The sequence below is a fragment of the Pristiophorus japonicus genome, chromosome 9, assembly GCF_044704955.1.
Source record: "Pristiophorus japonicus isolate sPriJap1 chromosome 9, sPriJap1.hap1, whole genome shotgun sequence".
NCBI classification, from domain to species: domain Eukaryota; kingdom Metazoa; phylum Chordata; class Chondrichthyes; family Pristiophoridae; genus Pristiophorus; species Pristiophorus japonicus.
This window is the reverse complement of record NC_091985.1, coordinates 215,959,318-215,980,760: the sequence shown is the minus strand read 5'-3', so window position 1 is coordinate 215,980,760 and position 21,443 is coordinate 215,959,318. Positions and strand designations below refer to the sequence as shown.

The window sequence follows — 21,443 nt, the reverse complement described above, 5'->3', positions numbered from 1 at the left end:
AACTGGAGTACTGCGTACAGTTTTGGTCTCCTTATTTCAGGAAGGATATACTTGCACTGGAGGCAGTTCAGAGAAGGTTCACGAGGTTGATTGCTGAGATGAAGGGGTTGTCATTATGAGAAAGGTTGAGCAGGTTGGGACTGTACTCATTGGAGTTTAGAAAACGTAGAGGTGATCTTATTGAAACGTATAAGATTGTGAGGGGGCTTGATAGGGTAGATACAGAGAGGATGTTTCCCCACGTGGGGGAATCTAACACTAGGGGGCATAGTTTCAGAATAAGGGGTCGGTCATTTAAAAGGGAAATGAGGAGGGATTTCTTCTCTGAGGGTTGTGAATCTTTGGAATTCGTTACCTTAGAGAGCTGTGGGGGCTGGGTCATTGAATGTATTTAACATGGGGATAGACAGATTTTTGAAAGATAAGGATAATGGGGAGTGGGCAGGGAAGTGGAGTTAAGGCCTGGATTTGATCAGCCATGATCTTATTGAATGGCGGAGCAGGCTCGAGGGGCCAAATGGCCTACTCTGCTCCTATTTCTTATGTTCCATACCTGCCCTTGGAGTATTTGATGGGATAGTGTAGAGGGAGACTTACTCTGTATCTAACCCATGCTGTACCTTCCCTGGGAATGTTTAATTGGACAATGTACAAAGAGCTTTATGCTGTATCTAATCAGTGCTGTACCTGCCCTGGTAGTGTCTGATGGGACAGTGTAAAGAGAACTTTACTCTCTGCATAACCCGTGCTGTACCTGCCTTGTAAGTGATTGATGGGACACTGCAGAGGGAGCTTTGCTCTGTATCTAACCCATGCTCTACCTACCCTGTGAGCTTTGACGGGTTGGTGTAGGGGGAGCTTTCCTCTGTGTCTAACTCGTACTCTACCTGCCCTAGTTGTGTTTGATGGGACAGTGTAGAGGGAGCTTTAGGCTGTATATAATCCGTGCTGTACCTATCCTGGGAGTGTTTGTTGGGACAGTGTAGAATGAGGTTTACTCTGTATCTAACCCGTGCTTTATCTGCCCTGTGAGTGTTTGATGGGACATTGTAGAGGGAGATTTACTCTGTATCCAACCAGTACTGTACCTGCCCTTGGGAGTGTCTGACGGGACAATATAGAGGGAGGTTTATTCTATTTAATCCGTGCTGTACCTGCCCTGCAAATTTTTGGTGGGACAGTGTAGACGAAGCCTTACTCTGTTTCTGACCTGTGCTGTACCTGCTCTGGGAGTGTTTGATGGGACAGTGTAGAGGGAACTATACTCTGTATCTGACCCATGCTATACATGCCCTGCGAGTGTTTGATGGGACAGTGTAGATAGAGGTTTATTCTGTATCTAACACAGGCTTTACCTGCCTGGCATTGTTTAATGGGACAGTGTAGAGGGAGCTTTAATCGGTACCTAACCCGTGCTGTAGCCGCCCTGAGAGTATTTGATGTGACAGTGTAGAGGCAACTTTACAATGTATCTAATCCATGCTGTACCTGTCCTGGGCGTGTTTGATGGGCTAATGTAGACAGAGATTTGCCGTGTACTGAACCTGTGCTAACCTAGGAAGTTGTGAGAAGGACACAAAGAATCTACAAAGGGATATAGATGGGCTAAGTGAGTGGGCAAAAAATTGGCAGATGGAGTATAATGTGGGAAAATGTGAGGTTATCCACTTTGGTAGGAAAAATAAAAAAGCAAATTATTATTTAAATGGGGAGAGATTACAAAATGCGGTGGTACAGAGGGATCTGGGGTCCTTGTACATTAAACACAAAAAGTTAGCATGCAGGTACAGCAAGTAATTAGGAACGCAAATGGAATGCTGTCCTTTAATGCAAGGGGGATGGAGTATAAAAGTAAGAAAGTCCTTCTACAACTGTACAGGTCGTTGGTAAGACCACACCTGGAGAACTGCGTGCAGTTTTGGTCTCCATATTTAAGGAGGGGTATACCTGCACTGGAGGCAGTTCAGAGAGGTTCACGAGGGGTTGATTACTGAGATGAAGGGATTGTCATATGAAGGAAGGTAAAGCAGGTTGGGCCTATACACATTGGAGTTTAGAAGACTTAGAGGTGATCTAATTGAAATGTATAACATTTTAAGGGGGCTTGACATTGTAGATGCAGAGAGGATGTTTCCCCTCTTGGGGGAATGTGGAACTAGGGGGCATAGTTTCAGAATAAGAGGTCACCTGTTTAAAACTGAAATGAGGAGGAATTTCTTATCTGAGTGTCATGAATTTTTGGAATTCTCTACCTCAGAGAGCTGTGGAGGCTGGGTCATTGAATGTACTTAAGGCGGGGATAGAGACATTTTTGAATGATAAGAGAGTCAAGGGTTATGGAGAGCGGGAGGGGAAGTGGAGTTGAGGCCAGGATCAGATCAGCCATGAGCTTATTGAATGGCGGAGCAGGCTCGAGGGGCCAAATGGCCTACTCCTGCTCCTATTTCTTATGTTCTGTATCCATCCTTTGAGGTTTTGATGGGACAGTGGAGAGAGAGATTTGCTATGTATCTAATCTGTGCTGTACCTGCCCTGGGAGTGTTTGATGGGACAGTGTCGAGGGAGCTTGACTCTCTGCCTAACCCATTGCTGTACCTGCCTTGTGAGTGTTTGATGGGACAGTGTAGTGGGAGCTTTCCGCTATATCTAATCCGCACTGTACCTGCCCTAGGAATGTTTGATGAGGCAGTTTAGAGGGAGATTTGTTCTGCATCTAACCCGTGCTGTACCTGCCCTGCCATTGTTTGATAGGGAAGTATAGAGGAAGCTTTACCCTCTGCCTAACCCATGCTTTACCTGCTCTTGGAATGTTTGTTGGCCGGTGTAGAGGGATTTTTACTTTGCATCTAACCTGTGCTGTGCCAGCCCTGGGAGTATTTGATAGGACAGTGTAGAGGGATTTTTACTTTGCATCTAACCTGTGCTGTGCCGGCCCTGGGAGTATTTGATAGGACAGTGTAGAGGGAGCTTTACTGTGTATTAAGACCTGAGGTTGCAAGCCATCAGGTCCAAGGGACTTTTCCACCTTTCGTCCCATTATTTTACTGAGCACTTTTTCTTTAGTGATTGCTTTAAGTTTCCCCCTCGCTATAGCCCCTTGATTATCTATTATTGGGGTGATTTTAGTGTCTTCTACCGTGAAGACTGATACAAAATATTTGTTCAAAGTCTCTGCCATTTCTGTGTTCCCCATTATTAATTCCCCAGTCTCATCCTCTAAGGACCAACATTTACTTTAGCTACCCTATCCTTTTTACATACCTGTAGAAGCTCTTTTTATATTGCTTGCTAGTTTACTCTCATAATCTATCTTCCCTTTCTTTATTATTTCTTAAGTCATCATTTGCTGTTTTTAAAAACATTTGCCAATGCTCTGGCCTCCCACTAACCTTGGCCACTTTGTATGCCATTGTTTTCAATTTGATCCCATCCTTTACTTCCTTCATTAACCGCGGATAGTTCCCTCATCGCTTAAAGTCTTTCCTTCTCACCAAAATATATTTGCTTGTGGCTCGGGTCGTAATCCAGAGATTATTGCCTTTGTGATTCTGCTTTTTAATTTAGACCCTAGCTGCTCAAAATCCTCAGCAGAACCCCTTTCTTGTTCTGCCTATGTCATTGGTACCTACGTGGACCACGACAACTGGATCTTCCCCCTCCCACTCCAATCCCTCTCCAGCCCAGAGGAGATGTCCTTAACCTTGGCACTTCGCAGGCATCACAGCCTTCAGGACTCACGCACTCGGCTGCAGAGAACAGTATCTATCTCTGAAACTATACTGTTCCTAACACTGCAACATTTCTTTTTACTCCCCCCACTTGAATGTCCTCCTGTACCACGGTGCTGTGGTCAGTTTGCTCATCCTCCCTGCAGTCCCTGCCCTCATCCAAACAGGGAGCAAAAATCTCGTACCTGTTGGACAATTGCAAGGACTGAGGCTCCTCCATCACTACCTCCTGGGTCCCCACAGCTGCCTCGCTCGTTGTCACACCCTCCTGTCCCTGACCATGGGCCAAAGTTGAATTGATGAATCTAAGGGGTGTGATGCCTCCTGGAACACAGAGTCCAGGTAACTCTCCCCCTCCCTGATGTGTCGCAGTGTCTGCAGCTCGGACTCCAGCTCATCAACGTGGAGCCGAAGTTCCTCGAGCAGCCAACACTTACTGCAGATGTGGTCACGTTGGACCTCAATGGGGTCAAACAGCTCCCACATGCAGCAGCAGTAACACATCGCCTGCCCTGCCATCTCGAATGTATTCAATTAATTACGTTTTTACATTTTGAAAGTTTAGATTTTTAATCCCAGCTCTTAATTTAAACCAATGCCCAAGAAAAGAGAGAAAAACTGACCAACCAATCACTTGCCTGCTTTTCTGTGATGTCACACTTTGAATCTTTTTACTTCTTATCCTCCCAGGTCACTTGGTGCTGTTTCGGCTGTCTGCTCGGCTGACTCACGCCCTTTGTAGGCTTGCCGCTGCTCCCACTCTCGTGCCCTTTCCGAAGGGATGGGCGCAAGTAGGGTTTTCCCCTCATATTGGTTCTCTCAGCACCTGCTGCAGGCCCAGTCTCGTAGCTATGTCCTTCAGCACTCGGCCAGCTCGGTCAGTAGTGGTGCTACCGAGCCAGTCTTGATGGACATTGAAGTCCCCCACCCAGAGTACATTCGGTGCACCTTGCTACTCTCAGTGCTTCTTCTGAGTGTTCAACATGGAGGAGCACTGATTCATCAGCTGAGGGAGGGCAGTAGGTAGTCATCAGCAGGAGGTTTCCTTATCCATGCTTGACCTGAAGCTTCGAGACTTCATGGGGTCCGGAGTCGGTGTTGAGGACTCCCAGGGTCACACCCTCCCGACTGTATACTACTGTACCACCACCGGTGGGACAGGACATACCCAGGGATGGTGATGGAGGAGTCTCGGACATTGGCTGAAAGGTATGATTCTGTGAGTATGACTATGTCAGGCTGTTGCTTGACTAGTCTGGGACATCTCTTCCAATTTTGGAACAAGACCCCAGATGTTGATGAGAAAGACTGGGCTGGGTGGGCCGTTGTCGGGTCCGTAGCCGGTGCGGAGGTCGATGCCAGGTGGTACGTCCGGTTTTATTCTTATTATTGTTTTTCGTAGCGGTGGATCAATTGATGAATCAATATGATCTTATTGAATGGTGGAGCAGGCTCGAGGGGCCAAAGGGCCTACTCCTGCTTCTAATTCTTATGTGCTTATTCCCTAGCCCAGATCCTGTCTCTATATTAAGAGCAATGGTCCCCACACTGACCCTGGGGGACACCACTGTTTACATCCCTCCAGTCTGAAGAACATCCATTAACCACTACTCTCTGTTTTCTGCCCTTTACCCAACTTCCTCTCCACACTGCCCCACTCCCTTTAATACCATGAGCCTTAATTTGATCAACAAGCCTCCTGTCCGGCACCTTATCAAACACCTTTTGACAATCCATCTGCACAACATCCACTGCATTTCCTTTCTCACTGCACTGTGTTATTTCCTGCAATAATCCCTGCTGTCTATCCTGAATCAATCCATTTCACTACCAAATGTTGAGACGTTTACTTCTGTAACCAGAATCCCCCGCGCAGGGGTAAAGCGCTCTACCAATGACACCAGGAGCCCAGACACGGGACCGGTGTGTGCTCTGAGCAGGCGCAGTGCCAGTGGTGGAGGTGGTCTGAGGCGGAAGAGACGTTCCGCGAGTCAGTAGGAGCTTGTGGGCTCAGCGGAGGAATTGGACCCCTGGGTGGGATGGGCAGCTTCATAAACACCTGGTGTAGGCCTCAGGCACCTAATATGAACCGGCAGGACACATGTTTGACCCGCGGTGATGGACCCGACCGCTCGGGGTAACTAGCCGAATTCTTAGACACGATCAGCGTGCCTGAGCGGCCATCTTGGTACAGGAGCAGAGGGCGGGCGGGGCTTTAGGGTCCCAGTGATCTGGAGAGACAATCATTTCCTCATTTATTCTCAGTCTGCACAGTCAGGATGTAGAACTGAACCCAACCAGAGAAGAGGGAGTGAGAAAACTGCAGACGGAAGAAAGAAATGATGGAGGTGGTGCGATGAGTTTGGATTTCAGCACAGGGTGGAGGGAGAGTGTGTGGGACGGGAATTTACAGCTTTGGAGAACAAGAGAGGAAAGAATGTTCCATAAAAAGTAGGATTGTCTGTCCTCAATTTCTATCCTGCACTTCCAGTGCTGACTTTTGTAAACACCTTTTACAGGATATTAGAAAAGGAGGATTTACAGACGGGAAACTAGAACTATTCATATCAAGATCTGACAGAGACACTCGATTCACTTGAATATCATCAGCCTTTGAATGTGAAAGGAGAAATGTTTGTCTGTTCTGTCTGTGGGAAAATATTTCAAACATCAGTGTGACTGGAAAAGCACCGAGACACACACCCGAGTGAGAGTGTTCCAGTGCACTGACTGTGGAAAGAGCTTTAACCAGTTACACAGCCTGAAAAAACATCACACCATTCACAGCGGGGAGAAACCGTTCACGTGTTCTGTGTGTGGACGAGGCTTCAACTGATCGTCCAAACTGGAGAGGCACAAGGACACCCGCACCATGGAGAAACCGTGGGAATGTGGGGACTGTGGGAAGGGATTCAATTGCCCCTCTGCGCTGGAAATTCATCGACGCAGTCACACCGGGGAGAGGCCATTCACCTGCCCCGGGTGTGGGAAGGGATTCACTCGTACATCCAACCTCACTGAACACCAGCGAGTTCACACTGGTGAGAGGCCGTTCACCTGCTCCGTGTGTGAGAAAGGATTCACTTGTTCATCCAGCCTGGTGAGACACCAGCGTGTTCACACTGGGGAGAGGCCGTTTACCTGTCCCGTATGTGGGAAGGAATTCACTGCATCTTCACACCTCATTAAACACAAGCGAGTTCACACTGGGGAGAGACTGTCCGTCTGTCTCGTATGTGGGAAACGGTTTGCTAAATCATCTCATCATCTGAGTCACCAGCAAGCTCACACAGGAGAGAGGCCGTTCATCTGCTCTGTGTGTGGAAAGGGATTCACTAATTCATTCGAGCTTCATGCTCACCAGCGTATTCATACCGGGGAGAGACCTTTTACCTGTTCTGTGTGTGGGAAGGCATTCACTCATTCATCCCACTTCACTGAACACCAACTTGTTCACACCAGTAAGAGACCATTTAAATGTTCTGACTGTGAAAGGAGCTATAAAAGCAGAAATGATCTGATGAAACACCAACGCACTCACACTGGGGAGAGACCGTTCATCTGCTCCGAGTGTGGGAAGGGCTTCACTCGTTTATCCAACCTGCTGACACACCAACGCACTCACACTGGGGAGAGGCCATTCATCTGCTCCGAGTGTGGGAAGGGCTTCACTCGTTTATCCAACCTTCAGTTACACCAGCGAGTTCACAAGTGACTGCAGGGGTTGGATTCTGCTTTTATTGTTGTCGTTAATCACATCCAGGACTGAACCCTGTTCACTTGGACAGTTGGAGTTTGTTGCTGTTGGTGTAATTAATCCCTCTAACTGGGCTGGAGTTTAATTTTCTGGATATCATAGAATCATAGAATAGTTACAGCACAGAAGGAGGCCTTTCGGACCGTCGAGTCCGTGCTGGCTCTCTGCAAGTCCCACTCCCCGCCCTTTCGCTGTGGCCCTGCAAATGTTTTATTTCTGGTACTTATCCAATGCCCTTTTTGAAAGCCACGATTGAATCTGCCTCCACCACCCTTTCAGGCAGTGCATTCCAGATCCTAATCACTCGCTGCTTAAAACAAAGTTTTTTCTCATGTCGCCTTTGGTTCTTTTGCCAATCACCTTGAATCTGTGTCCTCTGGTTCTCGACCCTTCCGCCAATGGGAATATTTTCTCTCTACTCTGTCTAGACCCCTCATGATTTTCGAGCACCTCTATCAAATCTCCTCTCAACCTTCTCTGATCTAAGAAGAACAACCCCAGCTTCACCAGTCTATCCATGTAACTGAAGTCCCTCATCCCTGGAATCATTCTTGTAAATCTTTTCTGCACCCTCTGTCAAACAACGATCAAATAAATCAGCTTTGTTTCCAACAGACAGTGAGTCGATTCCTTGGTTTCTCCACGAGGAGACTAATTGATGTCCTGTTACCGACTCTTCCTTTTCTCCTTTGTATTTATAAAGTGCCTTTCATGGCCTCTGTTTTAGTGATGTTGGTTGAGGGATAAATGTTAGCCAGGACACCAGAGATATTTCTTCGAAATAACGTCATGGAATCTTTTATGCCTACTTGAGAGGTCAGATGGTTCTGATTCTCAGAAGATCAAGATGTAGAATCAGTTTGGGTGGAGATAAGAAATAATAAGGGAAAGAAGTCACTGGTGGGAGTAGCCTATCAGGACAGCATATAAATCAAGAAATAATGGAGGCTTATAAGAAAGGTACTGCAATAAGCATAGACGATTTAAATCTTTATATTGATAGGATATATCAATATAAAGATTAGGTAGCCTTGAGGAAGAGTTCATAGAGTGTATTCGGGATGTTTTCTTAGAACAATGCGCTGTGGAACCAACCAGGGAGCAGACTATTTTAGAATTGGTAATGTGTAATGCGACTGGGATTAATTCATGATCTCATAGTAAAGGATCCTCTTGGGAAGAGTGATCATAGTATGGTAGAATTCCAAATTCGGTTTGAGGGTGAGAAACTTGGGTCTCAAAATAGAGCCCTGAAAAATAAAGGCAATTACAAAGGAAGGGTAAGACAGTAGATAAGGAGTGGCAGACATTTAAGGAGCTATATCATAACTCAGCAAAGATATATTCCAATGAGAAAGAAAGACTCTAAGAAGGATGAACCATCCATGGCTAACTAAGAAGTAAAGGGTGGTATCAAATTGAAAACAAAGGCATACAATGTTGCGAAGATTAATGAAAGGCCAGAAGATTGGGAACTTTTTAGAAAATAGCAAAGGACAACGAAAAAAAAAGTGAATAGATTGAGAGTAAACTAGCAAGAAATATAAAAACAGACAGTAAGAGCTTCTACAGATATATAAAAAGGAAGAGAGTAGCTAAGTTGGTCCCTTAGAAGATGAGACTGGGGAATTAATAATGGGAAACAAGGAAATGGCAGAGAATTTAAATAAATATTTTGTATCGGTCTTCACTGTAAAAGACACTGAAAGCATCTCAATAATTGATAATCAAGGGGCTATTGGGAGGGGAGAACTTAAAACAATCACTATTGCTAGGGAAAAAAGGTACGAGGCAAACTAATGGGACTAAAGGTGGACAAGTCCCCTGGTCCTAATAGCCTGAATCCTCGGGTCTTAAAAGAAATGGCTGCAGAGATGGTGGCCACATTGGTTGTAATCTACCAAAAATCCCTGGATTCTGGAGAGGTCCCAGCAGATTGGAAAATAGCAAATGTAATTCCCCTATTTAAGAATGGAGGGAGACAGAAAGCGGGAAACTGTAGACCAGTTAGACTAACATGTCATTGGGAAAATGCTGGAGTCCATTATTTAGAAAATCATAATGCAGTCAAGCAGAGTCAGCATGGTTTTATGAAAGGGAAATCATGTTTGACAAATTTGCTGGAGTTCTTTGAGGATGTAACGAACAGGGTGGATAAAGGGGAACCAGTAGATGTCGTGTATTTGGATTTTCAGAAGGCATTCGATAAGGTGTCACGTAAAAGATTACTGCACAAGATAAAATCTCACGGGATTGGGGGTAATATATTAGCATGGATAGAGGATTGGCTAACAAACAGAAAACAGAGAGTAGGGATAAATGGGTCATTTTCAGGCTGGCAAACTGTAACAAGTGGGGTGCCACAGTGATCAGTGCTGGGGCCTCAACTATTTACAATCTATAATTAATGACTTGGATGAAGGGACCGATTGAATGTAGCTAAACATGCTGATGATACAAAGATAAGTGGGAAAGCAAGTTGTGAGGAAGACGCAAATAATCTACAAAGGGACATAGATCAGCTCAGTGAGTGGGCAAAAGTTTGGCAGATGGAGTATAATGTGGGAAAATGTGAGGAAAAATAAAAAAGCAAATTATTATTTAAATGGGGAGAGATTAGAAAATGCTGCAATACAGAGGGGTCCTTGTACATGATACACAAAAAGTTAGCATGCAGGTACAGCGTAATTAAGAAGGCAAATGGAATGTTGGCCTTTATTGCAAGGGAGATGCAGTATAAAAGTAGGGAAGTCCTGCTACAACGACACTGTTGGTGAGACCACACCTGGAGTACTGCGTACAGTTTTGATCTTCTTATTTAAGGAGGGATACACTTCAGAGGAGGTTCACGAGGTTGATTCCTGAGATGAAAGGGTTGTCATGAAGAAAGATTGAGCAGGTAGGGCCTATATTCATTGGAGTTTAGAAGAATGAGAGGTGATCTTATTGAAACATATAAGATTCTGAGAGGGCTTGACAGGATAGACGCAGAGAGGATGTTTCCCCCTGTGGAGGAATCTAACACTAGGGGGCATAGTTTCAGAATAAGGGGTCGCTCATTTAAAAGGGAAATCAGGAGCAATTTCTTCTGAATCTTTGGAATTCGCTACCTCAGAGAGCTGTAGAAGCTGGGTCATTAAATATGTTTAAGGTGGAGATAGACAGATTTTTGAACGATAAGGGAGTCGAGGGTTATGAGGAGTGGGCAGAGAAGTGGAGTTGAAGGCAAGATCAGATCAGATCAGCCATGATCATTAAATGATGGAGCAGATTCGAGGGGCCAAATGGCCTACTCCTGCTCCTATTTCTTATGCTCTTATGGGGCCTCATGTGAAAGACGGCACCCCTGACAGTGCAGCGCTCCCTCTGCACTGCATTGGAATGTCGGCTTTGATTTTATGCTCCATGCTCTGGGAGTGGACTTGAACCCACAACCTACTGACTCAGAGACTACCACTGAGCCACGACTAACACCGCATTGCTCGGGATTATTTGAGTTCTCTTGCTGTCTGTTACTCCCACGGACAAGTCCGAGCTCCCCATACCTTCAAGAGCGTCTCTCCTAGCCTTGCGATCAGAGAATCATAGAAATTTACAGCACAGAAGGAGGCCATTCAGCCCATCATGTCCGTGCTTGCTGACAAAGAGCTTTCCAGCCTGATCCCACTTTCCAGCTCTTGGATCGTAGCCTTGGAGGTTACGGCACTTCAAGTGCATATCCAAGTACTTTTTAAATGCTATGAGGGTTTCTGCCTCTACCACTCTTTCAGGCAGTGAGTTTCAGACCCCCACCAACCTTGGTGAAAATATTTCTCCTCAAATCCCCACTAAACCTCCTACCACTTACTTTAAATCTATGCCCCCTGGTTATTCAACCATCTGCTGAGGGAAATAGGTCCTTCCTATCTGCTCTATCTAGGCCCCTCATAATTTTATACACCTCAATTAGGTTGCCTAAGCCTCCTCTGTTCCAAAGAAAACAACCCCAGCCTATCCAATCTTTCCTCATAGCTAAAATTCTCCAGTCCAGGCAACATCCTCGTAAATTTCCTCTATCCTCTCTGGGGCAGTCACATCTTTCCTGTACTCTGGTGACCAGAACTGCACGCAGTACTCTAACTGTGGCCTAAGTAGTTTTTTATACAGTTCAAGCATAACCTCCCTAATCTTCTATTCTATGCCTCGGCTAAGAAAGGCAAGTATCCCGTATGCCTTCTTAACCACCTTATCTACCTGTCCTGCTACCTTCTAGAATCTGTGGACATGCACTCCAAGGTCCCTTTGTCCCTCTACACTTCTCAGTGTCCTACCATTTATTGTGTATTCGATTTCCTTGATAGCCCTCCCCAAATGCATTACCTCACTTCTCCGGATTGAGTTCCATTTGACACTGTTCTGCCCACCTGACCAGTCCATTGATACCTTCCTGCAGTCTACCGCTTCTTCATTATCAAGCACAGGGCCAATTTTTGTATCATCTGCAAACTTCTTAATCATACCTCCTACATTCAAGTCCAAATCATTGATTTTATATATATATGACAAAAAGCAGGAAACCAAGTACTGAGCCCTGCGGAAGCCCACTGGAAACTGCCCTGGGAGGGTGTAGAAGGACATTTACTCTGTATCTAAATCAAGCTGTAGTTGGCCTGGGAGTGTTTGATGGGGAGTATAGATGGAGCTTTACTCTCTATGTGTCGAGGGAACTTAACTCTGTACCTTGCCCGTGCTATATATGACCTGGAAATGTTTGATGGGACAGTGCAGAGGGAGCATTACTTTGTCACTAACCCGTGTTGTCTATGCCCTGGGAGTGTTTGAAGGGTCAGTGTGGAGGGAGCTTTACTCTGTATCTAATCCGTGCTGTACTACATGTCTTATTACATTATTATACTTGCAGAATTGGCATATAATGAATTTCAACACTGATAAATGTGAGGTATTGCATTTTGGTAACAGAAATAAGGAGGTCACATATTAGTTGGAAAACCAGAATCTAAATGGGGCAGAAGAGCAAAGTGATCTCGGAATACAAATGCAAAAATCACCAAAAGTAGCGACGTAGGTTAATAAGGCCGTTAAAAAGAGTAAACCAAGCACTCGGGTTTATTTCCAGGGGGATTGAATTGAAAAGTAGCTAAGGTATGCTGAACTTGTATCGAACCTTGGTTAGACCATATTTGGAGTACTGTGTACATTTGTGACCTCCATATTATAAAAAGGATATAGAGGAATTGGCGAGATTGGAAATTAGATTTACAATTATGATACCAGAAATGCGAGGTTATGCCTATTAGGAAAGGATGAACAGGCTGGGTCTCTTCCTCTTGAAAAGAGAAGGTGACTTTAAAAAAAAAAAAATTTGTTCATGGGATGTGGGCTTCGCTGGCAAGGCCAGCATTTATTATCCATCTCTAATTGCCCTTGAGAAGATGGTTGTGAGCCACCTTCTTGAACCGCTGCAGTCCGTGTGATGGAGCGGCGAGGTCAGGGCGAAGGAGCGGTGAGAGATTGTAGAGGGATATGACCGGGGCCCAGGAGAGGCGTGAGTTTGGGGACCAGAAGAGGCGCGAGCCCAGGGGCAGCACGGGCCGTCCACACTGCGATATATGTGCGCATTAGGTCCGTGCAGCAGAGCTGGTCTCCAGTCGTTTTGGTTAATCCTTGCCACTGGACCAAGACCTAGCTCTGTCAAGCCCGTGTGGTGGCTGGTGTGCAACGGTCTCCACACGCTAAAAGAAATCTACGCACAGGCATCTTCCACCCTTCAACATGTAGTACGGGACCTGGTATTTTAGGTCCTTCATTGAAACACCTGTGAACTTTTTGACGTGGAAGCAAGTCATCCTCGATTCGAGGGACTGCCTATGATGATGATGAGGGAGGGAGTGCCAGGATTTTGACCCAGCGACGAAGGAACGGTGATATTCTTACATATCAGGATGGTGTGTGACTTGGAGGGGAACGTGCTGGTGGTGGTGTTCCCATGTGCTTGCTGCCCTTGTCCTTCTAGATGGTAGAGGTCGCGGGTTTGGGAGGGGCTGCCGAAGAAGCACTCTCATATCTCCACCTGTTTCTTTCTCAATTTCTCTCTCTCCCCCCACCTTGTTGTCTCTCTCTAATTCACATTTGCTCTATTAAGAACATAAGAAATAGGAGCAGGAGTAGGCCATTTTGCCCCTTGAGCCTGCTCCGCCATTCAATAAGATCTCTACCTCTCTCATTTCTCTCTGTCTCACTGTCTCTCACTCTTTCCACCTTTCTCTTCTCTGCTTCTCTGTTCCTCTTTCTGCTATGCTCTCAGTCTACCTCTCTCCGCCTCTTTCGCCCCTCTCTTTTCTCTCTGCCCCATTCTCTTCTCCCTTGCCATCCCGGCCAATATCTTCTCTTCCTTTCCTTTCTTTCTCTGCCTCATTCTGTCTCTCCCACTTCCCCTTTTGGATTTAAGTCTCACTCTGTCTTACTTACTTTGCTGTCTGTTTGATCTCACTCTGTCCAGCTCTCTCTCCCTTCCGTGCCAATCTTCATCTCACTCATTCGCTCTCTCTCCCTTCGTGCGGATTGGAAGGTACCAAATATAACCCCACTATTTAAGAAAGGAGGGAGAGAGAAAACAAAGAACCACAGAACAGTTAGCCTGACATCAGTAGTAAGGAAAATGCTAGATTCTATTATAACGATGTGGTAACAGGGCACTATTTAAAAATAATAACAGGATTGGGCAGAGTCAATACGGATTTATAAAACTGAAATCATGTTTGACAAATCTGTTAGCGTTTTTTGAGGTGGTAACTAGCAGAACAGATAAGGGGGGAACCAGTGGATGTGGTGTATTTGGATTTTCAGAAGGCATTCGACAAGAGATAATTAAACAAAATTAGAGCTCATAAGATTGGGGGTAATATACTCACATGGATTGAGGATTGGTTATAAAATCATAAAATAGTACAGGACAATATAAGCTTAAACCAAAGTGAGTAATAGAATAGGTTAGATTATAATGTGTGATGTTTATACCTATAATTATGAAACTATAAGAAATAACTAACAGCAGGCAGGGGAGTTTGGGGATAATCAGAAAATTGCTGAAGAAAAGTAACTGCTGGGAACCAGGGAAAGTGTCCTTGTAAATCACAGATTAGAGAAGTTCCAGCTGTCTTTTCCCAGCTTCCTGCCAAAACCCAGCAGAGAAGACAAAGAAGAGTCAGGTGCCAGAGATGGATCACTGCAGGGTATAAAAGTGAGGGGAGACTGATGTAAGGGGGCAGTCGGGACTGGAGACACCGGAGATCATGCTCCGGGTGCCCGAGGTTCCATCCAGCGGGCTGACCTTGTGTCATTTACTGTGGACACGAGCATGGATTGAGGATTGGTTAATGGACAGAAAACAGAGTCGGAATAAACGGGTAATTTTCGGGTTGGCAGGCTGTAACTAGTGGAGTGGTACCGTAGGGATCAGGGCTTGGGCCCCAGCTATTAACAATCTATATCAATGATTTGGATGATATCCAAGTTTGCTGATGATACAAAGCTAGGTGGGAATGTAATTGTGAGGATGATGCAAAATGCAAAGAAACTTCAAAGGGCTATAGATGGGCTAAGTGAGTGGGCAAGAAGATGGAAAATGGAATTTAATGTGAAGTTATCCACTTTGGTAGGAAAAATAGAAAAGCAGAGTAGTTTGTAAATGCTGAAAGATTGGAAAATGCTGTTGTTCAGAGGGTCCTGGGTGTCCATGTATATGAATCACTGAAAGTTAACATGCAGGTACAGGAAGCAAATGGCATGTTGACCTTCATTATAAAAGGATTTGAGTATAAGAGGAAAGATGTCTTACTGCAATTACATACTGCCCTGGTGAGACCACATTTGAAGTATTGTGTACAGTTTTGATCTCCTTGCCTAAGAAAGGATATACTTGCCATTGAGGAATGGAGGTTCACCAGACTGATTCCTGGGATGGGGGATTGTCCTATGAAGAGAGATTGAGTAGATTAGGCCTATATTCTCTGTAGTTTAGAATAATGAGAGGTGATCTAATTGAAACATACACAATTCTTAAAGGGCTTGACAGGGTAGATGCAGGAAGGATATTTCCTCTGGCTGGGAGTCTGGAACCAGGAGTCACAATCTCAGAATAAGTGTCGGCCATTTAGGACTGAGATGAAGATAAATTTCTTCACTCAGAGGATGGTGAATCTTTGGAAGTCTCTCCCCCAAAGAGCTATGGATGCTCAGTGTTTGAGTATATTCAAGGCAGCTTGATACATTTTTGAATATTAAGGGGTGAAGGGATATGAGGAAAGTGGAGTTGAGGTAGAAGATCAGCTATGATATTATTGAATGGTGGATCAGGCTTGAGGGGCCGAATGGCCTGCTCCTATTTTTTGTGTTCTTATAACATAAGTGAATTGGAGTCACTGTTAATCTAGTGGAAAACTTGCTTTAGGTTCTAACCTCTGCTGCACCTCTGACACAGTTGACTACTCCATCCTCCTCCAACGCCTTTCCATCAATGTCCAGCTAGGTGGGACTGCACTCGCCTGGTTCCATTCTTGCCTATCTAATCGTAGCCAGAAAATATTGTGCAATGGCTTCTCTTCCCACTTCTACATTGTTACCTCTGGTGTCCCCCAAAGATCTGTCCTTGTTTCCCTCTTATTTCTCATCTATATGCTGCCCCTTGGAGATATCATCTGAAAACACCGAGTCAGTTTCTACATATACGCTGACGATACCCAGCTCTACCTCTCCACCACTTGTCTTGATCCATGCTTGGTATCTAAATTGTCAGATTGCTTGTCCGACATCCAGTACTGGATGAGCAGAAATTTTCTCCAATTAACTATTGGGAAGACCGAAGCCATTATCTTTGGTCCCCGCCACAAACTGCGTTCCCTAACCACTGACTCCATCCCTCTCCTTAGCATCAATCTGAGGGTGAACAAAACTGTTCACAATCTAGGTGTCATATTTGACCCTGAAATGAGTTTCCAGCCACATATCCATGGCATAACTAAAACCACCTTTTTCCACCTCCATAACATTACCCACCTCCGCTCCTGCCTCAGCTCTTGTGCTGCTGAAACCCTCATCCATGCCTTTGTTACCTCTAGACTTGACTACTCCAACTCACTCCTGGCCGGTCTCCCACATTCCTCACTACATAAACTTGAGGTCATCCAAATCTCAGCCCCCCATGTACTAACCCACCGCATCAAGTCAAGATCACCCATCACTCCTGTGCTTTCTGACCTACATTGGCTCCCAGTTAAACAAAGCCTCGATTTCAAAATTCTCATCCTTGTTTACAAATCATTCCATGGTCTCGCTCCTCCCTATCTCTCTAATCTTTTTCAGCCTCACAACCCCACAAGATGTCTTGCTCCTCAAATTCTGACCTCTTGAACATCCCTCATTATAACTGCTCAACCACCATTTTCCAATCCTCTCTGGCTTTAGATATGGTGCTGGAGGACTACTAATGTGGTACTTTTGTTTAAGAAGGGAGAAAGGGATAGACCGAGTAATTACAAACCAGTCAGCCTAACCTCAGTGGTGGGAAAATTATTGGAAAAATTCCTGAAGGACAGGATAAATCTTCACTTAGAAAGACACGGCTTAATTAAGGACAGTCAGCACGGATTTGTGAAGGAAAGGTCGTGTCCAACTAATTTGATTGAATTTTTCGAGGAGGTAACCAGGAGGGTGGATGAGGGCCAAGCGTATGATGTAGTGTATATGGATTTTACAAAGCTTTTGATAAAGTCCCACATGGCAGTTTGGTCACAAAAGTAAAAGCCCATGAGATCCAGGGCAAAGTGGCAAGTTGGATCCAAAATTGGCTCAGAGGCAGAACGCAAAGGGTAATGGTTGATGGATGTTTTTGTGACTGGAAGGATGTTTCCAGTGGGGTTCCGCAGGGCTCAGTACTAGGTCCCTTGCTTTTTGTGATATACTTGAATATAGACTTGAATATAGGGGATATGATTAGGAATTTTGCAGATGATACTAAAATCGGCTGTGTGGTTGATAATGAAGAAAGCTGAGGACTGCAAAAAAATATTAATCAACTGGTCAAAACAGTGGCAAATGGAATTTAATCCAGAGAAGTGTGAGGTAATGCATATGGGGAGGGCTAACAAGGAAAGGGAATACACATTAAATGGTAGGACACTGAGAAGTGTAGAGGAACAAAGGGACCTTGGAGTGCATGTCCACAGATCCCTGAAAGTAGCAGTACAGGTAGATAAGGTGGTTAAGAATGCATACGGAATGCTTGCCTTTATTAGCCGAGGCACAGAATACAAGAGCAGGGGGTTATGCTTGAACTGTTTTTTTTTTAAAAAAAGCTGAGTACTGCGTGCAGTTCTGGTCACCACATTACAGGCAGGACATGATTGCACTGGAGAGGGTACAGAGGAGATTTATGAGGCTGTTGCCGGGAGTGGAGAATCTTGGCTATGAGGACAGATTGGATAGGCTGGATTTGTTTTCCTTGGAACAGGGGAGGCTGAGAGGAGACCTCATTGAGGTGTATAAAATTATGGGGGCCTAGATATAGAGGATAGAAAGGACCTATTTCCCTTAGCAGAGGGTTCAACAACCAGTGGGCATAAATTAAAATAATTGGTAGAAAATTTAGAAGGGATTTGAGGGGAAATTTATTCATGCAGAGGGTTGTGGGATTCTGGAACTCACTGCCTGAAAGGGTGGTAGAGGCAGAAACCCTCACCCACATCAAAAAAATACTTGGATGTGCACTTGAAGTGTCGTAACCTGCAGAGTTACAGCTGGATAGCCTCTTGTTGGCCGGCATAATGTGCCAAAATGGCGGCCTCCTGTGCTGTCAACTTTTATGATTCTACTTCCAATATAAATAGCTGTGACATGGTGCATTTTGGTAGGTGGAATAAGGAGGCCAGGTACTCAGCTGTGGCTCAGTGAGTAGCACTCTCACCTCTGAGTTATAAGATTGTGGGTAAAATTCCCACACCAGGGATTTGAGCACAAAAATCTCGGCTGACAATCCAGTGCAGTGCTGAGGGAGTGCTGCACTATCAGGTGCCGTCTTTCAGAAGCGACGTTAAACCACAGCACCGCCTGCTCCCTCAGGTGCATGTGAAAGGTCCCATGACACTATTTCGAGGAAGCGCAGAGCAGTTATTCCCGGTCTCCTGGCCAGTATTTATCCTTCAACATTACAAAAACAGATTGTCTGGTCGTTATCCCCTGGAGGATGAGATGGGGAATTAATAATGAAGAACAGGGAAATCACAGAGACGCTGAACAAATATTTTGCATCGGTCTTCACGGTAGAAGGCATTAAAAACATCCCAATATTGGATAATCAAAGGACTGTATGGAGGGAGGAACTTAACACTATCACTAATGAAATAGTACTCGGTAAAATAACACTATCACTAATGAAATAGTACTCGGTAAAATAATGGGACTAAAGGCAGACAAGTCCCCAGGACCTGATGGCTTACATCTTTGGGTCTTAAAAGAGGTGGCTGCAGAGATAGTGGATGCATTGGTTGTAATCTACCTAAATTCCCTGGATTCTGGGGCGGTCCCAGTGGATTGGAAAACCGCAAATGTAATGCCCCTATTTAAAAGAAAAAGGAGGCAGACAAAAAGCAGGAAACTATAGACCAGTTAGCCTAACATCTGTCGTTGGGAAAATGCTAGAGTCCATTATTAAGGAAGCAGTAGCAGGACATTTGGAAAAGCACAATTCAATCAAGCAGAGTCAGCATGGTTTTATGAAAGGGAAATCATGTTTGACAAATTTGCTGGAGCTCTTTGAGGATGTAACGAGCAGGGTGGATAAGGGGGAACCAGTGGATGTGGTTTAATTGGATTTCCAGAAGGCATTCGATAAGGTGCCACATAAAAGGTTACTGCACAAGATAAAAGTTCACGGGATAGGGGGCAATATATTTGCATGGGTAGAGGATTGGCTAACTAACAGAAAACAGAGAGTCGGGATAAATGGGTCATTTTCCGGTTGGCCAACAGTGAATGGTGGGGTGTCGCAGGGTGCTAGCTCCTCAACTATTTACAATCTATATTAATGACTTGGATGAAGGGACCGAGTGTAATGTAGCCAAGTTTGCTGATGATACAAAGATGGGTGGGAAAGCAAGTTGTGAGGAGGACACACAAAATCTGCAGGGGATATAGATAGACTAAGTGAGTGGGCAAACATTTAGCAGATGGAGTATAATGTGGGAAAGTGTGAGGTTGTCCACTTTCGCAGAAAGAATTAAAAAGCAAATTATTATTTAAATGGAGCAAAATTGCAAAGTGCTACAGTACCGAGGGACCTGGGCATCCTTGTGCATGAAACACAAAAAGTTAGTATGGGGTACAGCACATAATCAGGAAGGCAAATGGAATGTTGGCCTTTATTGCAAGGGGGATAGAGTATAAAAGCAGAGAAGTTCTGCTACAACTGTACAGGGTATTGGTGAGGCCACACCTGGAGTACTGCCTACAGTTTTGGTCTCTGTATTTAAGGTACGATATACTTGCATTAGAGGCTGTTCAGAGAAGGTTCATTAGGTTGACTTATGAAGATGGGTTGAGTAGATTGGGCCTATACACATTGGAGTTCAGAAGAATGAGAGGTGATCATATCGAAACATACAAGATAATGAGGGGGCTCGACAAGGTGGATGCACAAAGGATATTTCCACTCAAAGGGGAACTAAAACTAGGGGGCATCGTCTCAGAATAAGGGGCCCATTTAAAACTGAGATGAGGAGGAACTTCTTCTCTGAGGGTTGTAAATCTGTGGCATTCTCTGCCCCAGAGAGCTGTGGAGGCTGGGTCTTTGAATATTTTTAAGGTGGAGATAGACAGATTTTTGAGTGATAAGGGAATACAGGGTTACAGGGAGCGGGCAGGGAATTGGAGCTGAGTCCATGATCAGAACAGCCATGATCTTATTGAATGGCGGAGCAGGCTCAATGGGCCGAATGGCCTACTCCTGCTCCTATTTCTTCTGTTCTCACCACATTGCTGTTTGTGGGAGCTTGCTGTGTGCAAATTGGTGCTGCGTTTCCCACATTACAACAATGACTACGCTCCATAAGTACTTCATTTGCTTTAAAGCTTTGTTTTGAAATGTGTGGTGGTGGTGAAAGGTGCAATATAAATGCAAGTACTCCATTTTCAGGAAAAACGTATCTAAATGGTGTTGAGGAACAAAGAGATCTAGGGCAGGGTGGACAATTATTTGGGCTGGAGGGCCACTTAACAAAGTTTTGGTGAGCTGTTGAGTGCCGCCCACCAATATTCCACCAATCGCTGGGTCCCGCACAGACCAATCCCCAGCTCCTGCCACTGGAAGAGACACTGCGCATGTGCAGCTGCATCGTGCCCAGCTGTGCAGCAAATTTAAAGGGACCGTGCGCAAAAAAATTAAAACATTGCATAAACATAATTTCATGTAGTAGTCAGATGCTATCTTACATACATAACTTGTATCCGGTACTGCTTATAAATGAAACATAGAAACATAGAAAATAGGTGCAGGAGTAGGCTGTTCGGCCCTTTGAGCCTGCACCACCATTCAATATGATCATGGTTGATCATGCACTTCAGTACCCCATTCCTGCTTTCTCTCCATACCCCTTGATCCCTTTAGCCATAAGGGCCACATCTCACTCCCTTTTGAATATATCTAACGAGCTGGCCTCAACAACTTTCTGTGGTAGAGAATTCCACATGCTCACAACTCTTAGAGTGAAGAAGTTTCTTCTCATCTCGGTCCTAAATGGCTTACCCCTTATCCTTAGACTATGACCCCTGGTTCTGGACTTCCCTAACATCGGGAACATTCTTCCTGCATCTAACCTGTCCAATCCCGTCAGAATGTTATATGTTTCTATGAGATCCCCTATCATTCTTCTAAATTTCATTGAATATAAGCCTAGTCGATCCAGTCT

At 44.9% G+C, this 21,443-nt stretch overlaps 1 protein-coding gene across 1 annotated transcript in view; it reads left to right on the top strand.

The window, feature by feature from the left end:
- Nucleotides 1-6,609: 6,609 nt before the first annotated feature.
- The window catches only part of LOC139274125 (gastrula zinc finger protein XlCGF8.2DB-like), a gene marked incomplete at its 5' end in the record, with an annotated part of 30,078 nt that continues 15,244 nt past the window's right edge, over nucleotides 6,610-21,443 (top strand). The window contains one exon of the mRNA XM_070891168.1: nucleotides 6,610-7,155. Coding sequence (XP_070747269.1) covers nucleotides 6,610-7,155 — 546 coding nt within the window. The remainder of the gene's footprint in view (nucleotides 7,156-21,443) is intronic.